General features: G+C 38.4%; 1 protein-coding gene across 1 annotated transcript; it reads right to left on the bottom strand.

The window, feature by feature from the left end:
* Positions 1-726: 726 nt before the first annotated feature.
* LOC132839892 (general transcription factor II-I repeat domain-containing protein 2A-like) lies at positions 727-2388 on the bottom strand. Its single transcript, XM_060861121.1, has one exon. The coding sequence runs from the start codon at positions 2386-2388 to the stop codon at positions 727-729; it is 1662 nt and encodes a 553-aa protein (XP_060717104.1).
* Between the last annotated feature and the right edge of the window lie 5488 nt (positions 2389-7876).

Raw genomic sequence — 7876 nt, forward strand, 5'->3', positions numbered from 1 at the left:
TATAAACTTACTATGTTCTATATTGTCTCTTTGTTCAATAAAGAAACACAACGAATGAGTTAATGTCAGTCTACGCTGTAAAAAGCCTTGTTGCAATTACATTTTAATGAAGTTGAATCAACTTGAAATTACAATTCATTTAAACTTTCTTGACAGGTGAGGAGTTGCTATTAATTATAAAAATAAACTTAAAATAACTTAAGCTAATTAAAATTCATTTTTATAATTTATAGCAACTCCTCATTGGTCAAGAAGGTGAAATTTAATAGTAAATTCAAGTTAATTAAATTTAAAAAAGTAAGTGCAGGTTTTTACAGTGTAACGTATAAGCAGTTCTGGAAAATCTTTTTCGAGATAGTCATTGAATAATAAATAAATGTATTAATGTAATAAATGTATGAAATAAATGTATGAGATTTTTGTTTTTGTGTTTATTTGAATTTATCATTGTTTTAATGTTAAGTTATTGGTATAGCCCAGGGGTGGGCAAACTTTTTGACTCGCGGGCCACAATGGTTTCTAAAATTTGACAGAGGGGCCGGGCCAGAATAGGAGATTGGTGTGTTTGTGTGAACTAATATAAATTAAATGTAAAAACCATTACACAAAAAGATTTGCCTTTAACAGGTAGAAAAACACCATTGTGCTTTGTTTATTGTAAAAAAAAATTTACAAATTTATTACTTTAATAACGTAGTAATAAACTCAGTTCAGTTTCATTCAGTTTCAGTGGGAACAGTGTTGTTGGTCTCCTTTTTTTGCAAGTGCATCAATGTCTGGCGTTATATTTGTTGTGGCAATTCTCAAGATAGATCTGAGGTGTTGGTCAGTTAACTTGGATCTGTGACGGGCTTTGTTGATGTTCATGACGCTGAATGTCTGTTCACACACATAGGTTGAGCCAAACAACGTCAGCATCTTCTGTGCCATCCTCCGGAGATTTGGAAACGTGGCTTCGTTAAGTGAAGCATAAAAGTCCTTCAGTTTAAGAGAGTTGAACTTCTCCTTCAATACAGAGTCAGACTGAAGATCTATCAGTTCCAACTGCAGCTCCTGTGGTGCTGTTTCAGGGTCTTGTGACAAGGGACAGGACACCAGCTGAAGTGACTTTTCAATTTTTTCAAAGTCACAGAAACGACGGCAGAATTCTCCGTGCAGGTCGTCCAGTGATTTGCTGTATTTCTGCGCGTTTTGGGTCGCCTCTTTCTGCATGGCTAGTGTGGGGAAATGAGTGAAAGACTTGTTTGAAATTTGTCTGGAGAAAAGAGTCAGCTTGGATTTGAAGGCCCTAACATTTGTGTACATGTCATGCACAAATTGATCTTTCCCCTGTAGCTTGGTGTTCAGCTCATTCATGTGCGAAAGTATGTCCACAGCAAACGCAAAGTCACAACGCCAGTTATTGTCGCTTAGCTCGGGAAATTCGTCGGATCTCCCCATTAACTCCAAAAATGCAGTGATCTCCTCCTTCAGCTCCCACACTCTTTGAAAGACTTTGCCCAAACTTAGCCAGCGCACACGAGAGTGGTAAAATAAGTCCTGGTGATCTGCATCGGTTTCTTCCAGGAACGCAATAAACTGACGATGCTGAAGTCCCCTTGCTCGTATAAAGTTAACAAGTTTTACAACTGGATTCATGACATGATTTAGCTGCAATATAGACTTACACAGAACTTCCTGATGAATGATGCAGTGTAGGAAAATAACATCCTGATCAGGATTTTCCTCTTTTACTTTTTCCTGCAGTCTTTTCAGCAGCCCAACGTTTTTCCCAGTTAAATTTGGCGATCCATCAGTGGTGACATTGGCAAGTTTACTCCAAGGTAGCTTCATTCTCCCGATGACAGCAGACACCTGGTTATACAAGTCCTCTCCCCTCGTTTTTCCTTTCATGGACTCCATTGTCAAAAATTCCTCTGTGATCTCAAAACTGTCGCTAATCCCTCGGATAAAAATTAGGAGCTGAGCAGTGTCTTTTATGTCATTACTTTCATCCAGTGCTAGTGAATAAAACTTAAATGACTCCGCCTTTTTGTTTAATTTGCTGGCTATATCTTCATCAATCAATTCCACACGGCGAGTCACAGTTCTGCGTGATAAACTGATTTGTTCAAATTTACCTTTGCTCTCCGGACACAAGAGACCTGCTGTCTCCACCATGCATTCTTTTAAAAATTCGCCTTCGGAGAAAGGCTTACTGGCCTTTGCTAATTTGAATGCCAGCAAAAAACTTGCCTTAGTACTCGACTCTTGAATCGCAGTTTGTCTGTGAAAAAGGTTTTGCTGAGTCTGTAAATTAGCCATCAATCTCTGAGCTGTAGCCGCCCGTTCTTGTGGAGACTGTTTACTAGCGTAGTTAGCATGTTTTGTGGCAAAATGACGGCTCATGTTGTATTCTTTAAAAACTGCTACAGTTTCTTGGCATATCAGACATACAGCTGTTGATCGGACTTCAGTGAAAAAATATTTTGTTGTCCACTCTTTATTGAACACTCGGCACTCACTGTCTGCTTTTCTTTTCTTCGGTCCGCTCATTTTCATTGATGGGCTGAAAGTGCACAGCGAAAAAATAAAGTAGAGAGTAACACTCAAGGGTCAATGTCGTTGCCATCTGCTGGGGAAAGATGGGAATTACAGCTAGGTAAAATGATTGTGGTGTCTTTATAATAAAATTTAATTTAGTAATATAACGTGGACGAGTTCGGCGGGCCGGATTAAAAAGCCCAACGGGCCGTATATGGCCCGCGGGCCGTAGTTTGCCCATGTCTGGTATAGCCAGTACTATTACAGTGTACACTGTAAATCTACAGCAGACTAATACTAAACTGCATTACATTAACTGTAACATAACAGCTAAATGCAAATATTATATGGAATAATGCTGCTATATCACAGTAATCTAAAAGACATTACTTGTAATTTCACAGTAAAATAACATATTACTACAGGAGCATACTGCTAAATCACAGTAATACGAAGGCCTAACTACTGTGAGGTTACAGCAAGCAGCTGTCATTTCACAAGTCTTTACTGTAAAAATGACACTGTAACATACCGTGAAAGTACAGTAACAACTTGACAGTAATTTACTGTGAAGTTACATACAGTACCTTCCTGTGAAAGTAATGCAACTAGTTGCCAGTAATTTCCTGTGAATTTGCAGTCAAATAATTTACAGTGTAAAGGTATCAGCATGTGTTTTGAGTGAATCCCTGCGTGCATGCACAAAAGTGCTTCTCAGGAGCTGAAAATGCGTTTCCCGCAGTCTCAGCGCTCTAGCGCCTTCCTTTTTTTTTTGGGTGGGGCTAAAATGGTGGCTCTTTGACGCACTGGAGCCATTCGAGCATGGCCCCGCCTGTAACATTTGTGATCATCCATTCAGGTTATAGCGGTTTTTTGATAGTTGAGAGAGACTCTCCAGAATTTGAGCGCAGATGGACAAAATAGCAGTTCCTCAAAGTGAAACGAAAACCAAAAAGTTTTGATGATTGTGTGATTAGCAGTTGGCACCCATGTGAATGGGGTAAAGTGTAGTGTGTTCAGAAGACTAGAAAGGCAATATACAAGCACAGTACATTTATCCAAAAATAATAGACCTAATGCTAATTTGAGAGTGAAAATATACTTACATCAACATCAAGCACAATGGAATCCTTTGGCTCTTTGAAGTAAGCCATGAGAAGAAGTTGAACGATTGCAGTCTTATCTGATGCCTCTGGTTCAAAAGTAGTCAAAACATCTTTCACTCCTTGGTAGATGACTCCTTGGAAGAACTCCAGGATGGTGTTGTAGTTCTTATCCAGAACTACAACAGGGGATGGGGACATCCGTTAGAAGAGTGAAGTGTGAAAAAATACCTGTAAACATTGAAGAAGAAACCTTCACTTTTCATGTTGTTCACGTTTATGCAGTCTATAGTTGGTCTTCATCAGTGAAATTGCAGTATCTTAATGTTGCGTTACAGTTAGATGATGGTATGCGCAAGCCTATTGGTCAAGAAACTAGGAAGTACAGATGAAAAGATTCCTTGAGTAACTTCCACATTTGATTACTAAAAATCAAAGCCTCATTTAAATCATGTAAAGAGCAACTATGGTCCGATTCACAATTTTACATTTCCTTTGGTGTGTAAGTGTGTATTAGTACGTGTTAGTACATGTTAACGATATGCAAAAGGTACAAACCCAAAAATAAACGATGACGCAAGTTATTGTCTCCAACGTAAATCTCTTTTCTTGGACTTCAACAAACACAGATTGTAGGCAACAGTTTACTTCCTGGGACCGTTGATGTAGTAAAGACTGACATTATCATAATTCATCCTGCTTTTACTCACAGCCTGTAAGTTAACTCCTGTTAGCATTACATTGTGAGCGAATCTTTCAAACATGGTAAGGAGCGTCACATTTCCGGCTGACGGCAAGGCCGTCGCTTAAGCGTTCGCTACCTGGAGACATGTCTGCTGGTTTGCTGTTGGCATCATTTCCTTGATATTTGAACTGGTTTTTACATCTGTTTAATTGTAAGTAGGTAAAGTGCTTCTCCTGAACCAAGTGACCAACCAAAAAGGCAAGGTCATAAGACACAATACCCTCAAACAAATCATGCCCCAGACATGGCGGGAGCCCTGGCTGGCAAACATGAAAATAATTGATCCGGTTAAAAGGAGAGTCTGTCTTAATGCCACAAGCTGAGACAGTATCGCTGGTGGCTAAAACTTCCGAATGACTGTGATAGGATTGTGCAGTTCTTGGAGTCCCACACATGTATGGTTCATTCATAAATGTATTTCTGTCAATCTCACAGTAGCGGCAGAAATGGCTGGTTCGACTAAAGTTTTCTACAAAACCTCCAATGCAGTGTGATCCCAGGTTGACTCCTGAAATGACAACTAAAGCTCCTTTTACAATGCCATCATCAGTCAAAATACCTTGCTCCTCTAGAAGCTTGAGATCACTGATCAATGTTTTAAAAGCTTTGTTCATGCCAAAATATTTAAAATCTTTCTTCCTACATAGTAGGACAAGTTGCCTATGATCAATTGTGGATCTATTGTGAGGTAAAATGTCAGTCAGGGTCATGTAAACTGCTAAAATTTTGTGTTTGTTTTTTCCTGAACCAAGTGGGTTCGCAACCTCAAAGGCATCTTGATACAGGATCACACCAACAGAGGAAGGCTCTGTTTTTAACAATGGATTTCCCTTAAATCCCTCTCCATCTCTCACATCCTGAATGAGATTTTCAGTAGCTGGTTGCAAACGTGTGGCAACATGTTGTTCTCTTACAGACTCGCTTTTGAACAGTGTGGCCAACGTCTCATTGATAGAAATATACTGGGCAAAGCACTCCTTACCATTTTCATCACTGCCCAGAAGAAAATGCACAGGCTCAACATATTTGAAATTGTTTTTGAAAAACCTCTTCCTTTTTTGGTCTGTGCTCAAAATATCCCTGTTACACGTCTTAAGAAGATCTGCCCTGCTAATTTCATCAATCATGTTGCTTATGGCGGCCTCTTGGATTCCACGTTCTTTTAGTTTCTGACTTAAAATCATATAGGAATGAGACAGGCCAATTTCATGGGCATTTTGAAAGTCCTCAAAGATTGTCTGTATTGTACTGGATGCTAGCAACAACTTGCCTTGTAATTTAAGATACAGAAGGGCAAGGTTTTGTAAATAGAGAGTTTCATCCACAGCAAATTCCTTTTCTGGCTCAGTATCTTCCAAAAGGAAAGTATCAGAACATGGCTGACTACACGGACTACTAGGCTCAATAAGATCTGACACACATAAGGCGTGATCTAGACCTCTATGTTTCCTTGAAAAATGCGAGGCTAAAGAGGATGCAACGGTAAAGCTGCAATCACAACCTCTGACTGGGCATTTTATTTCTAAACCTTCCTGTATGTGTGACTTTAAATGTTTAATGAGGGAGCTTAAGGTGTCACATGTAAATGTTCAAAACTGAACCACACATTTTAAGGGAGTTTCAAACCGCTTACAACGTTGCACAGATGATCCACGCCCTGAATGCTCTCTATACATATGAGATTTCAAAGCATTTGATTTGCGACATATCCGAGAGCATTCAGGCACACCGCAATGGTACATAAAGTCGGGAGCATTACTATGCAGTTTTGAGTGTTGAATAAACTCAGTAACTGTAGGAGCCAATGTTGTAAATGTATTTTGGGCTGTCACCAGGTGGGGGCAGTGTGTGCACAGAGGGGTTAAAAACAGGTGTTTCCTACAGGTAGAGGAAGTTAGTCAAGGTAGGAAATAGTTTCTGAAATGGTGGAGGTAGAAAATGGAACACCACAGGGAAGTGCCATTAGTCCTTTATTGTTTAACATTGATTAATGATTAATGATGTATTCGAAGGAATTCACCCAGGTATTAAAACAGCTTTATACGCAGATGATGGAGCAATGTGGAAGAGGGGAAGAAATGTGAAATGTGTAGTGGAAAAAATTCAAGAAGCAATTGAGATAGTAGAGAAGTGGTCATTGGAATGGGGATTCAGATTTTCTATATCCAAAACGTGTTGTCAGTTTTTTACTAAAAAAGAGGATTGCAGAAAAAATTAAACTTTATTTGTATAAACAGCCACTAGAAAGAGTATCAAATTTTAAATATTTAGGTTTATGGTTTGACTCCAAATTAACATGGAAAATTCATGTCAAATATATTGAAAAGAAATGCAGCAAAGTACTGAATTTAATGAGATGTATAGTAGGCCAGTAATGGGGAAATGACAAACAATCTATGATTAACATATATTGTACTCTCTTAAGTAAGATCCGTTTTGGATTATGGATGCATGATATATGGATCTGCATCAGATAGTATGCTTAAAAGGTTAGACTTAATTCAGGCACGAGCACTGAGCTGTATTACAGGAGCAAGTAAAACAACTCCAATCTCAGCATTGCAAGTGGAAACAGGAGAGTACCCGTTAGAATTAAGACGCCAAAAATTATCTGTCGCTTACTAGATCAGTTTACAAGGGCATAAACACGAACATTATACTAAGGCGATTATTGAGGGGAGTTGGGAGACTATAAACCTAACAGGAAATGGTTTTGCTTGGAAAGCAAAGGATTGGGCTTCAGGAATGTCGCTAGATAACATACCATTTTCATTAACGGCAACTATTTCCCCAATACCCCTGTGGTTTTTTAGCCAACCGGAAGTTGATTTGTTAATTCATGAGAGTGTTAAAAAAGGAAATATTGATATTAAGAACTATACAATTGAATATATTAGAACAGTCTATTATACATTTCTTCCAATTTACACAGATGGATCAAGATACCCAGAGATAGGTCGTACTGGATCAGCATTTTATGTTCCTGAATTTAAAATAGGCAAATATGGGAGATTGACTGATGGGACCTCAGTATATACTGCTGAACTGGTGGCAATTCAGATGGCACTTAGTTGGGTGGAAGAGGTGACGCCAAACAAAGTTGTGATTTGTTCAGATTCAATGGCTTCACTTATAAGCCTACTAACTTATCAAACATCTAGATCTGATATTTATGTAGAAATATTGAATATTTTGTATAGACTAAAGCAAATTGGAGTAATAATTAAATTTGTATGGGTACCAGCTCACGTAGATGTACGTGAAATGAAATGAAATGAAAGATCGGATAGAATGACAAAAGAATCTCTTAAACTGAACTTCCGCAATATTACTGTAGCATTAAGTAGGATGGAAGGGAAAAGTATCATTAAAGAAGCGTGTAACCAGAAATGGCAAATGAATTGGAATGAGTGTAAAACTGGAAGGCATTTATATAATATACATAAAACCGTAAGACAAAGTAATATGATACTAAATTTAAGTAGAGAGGATCAGGTTATTTTAT

The sequence above is a fragment of the Tachysurus vachellii genome, chromosome 24, assembly GCF_030014155.1.
Source record: "Tachysurus vachellii isolate PV-2020 chromosome 24, HZAU_Pvac_v1, whole genome shotgun sequence".
NCBI lineage: Eukaryota > Metazoa > Chordata > Actinopteri > Siluriformes > Bagridae > Tachysurus > Tachysurus vachellii.

Coding starts and splice junctions, on each gene's coding strand:
- LOC132839892 (XM_060861121.1), bottom strand. CDS start 2,388: ATGAGCCGTCATTTTGCCACAAAACATGCTAACTACGCTAGTAAACAG.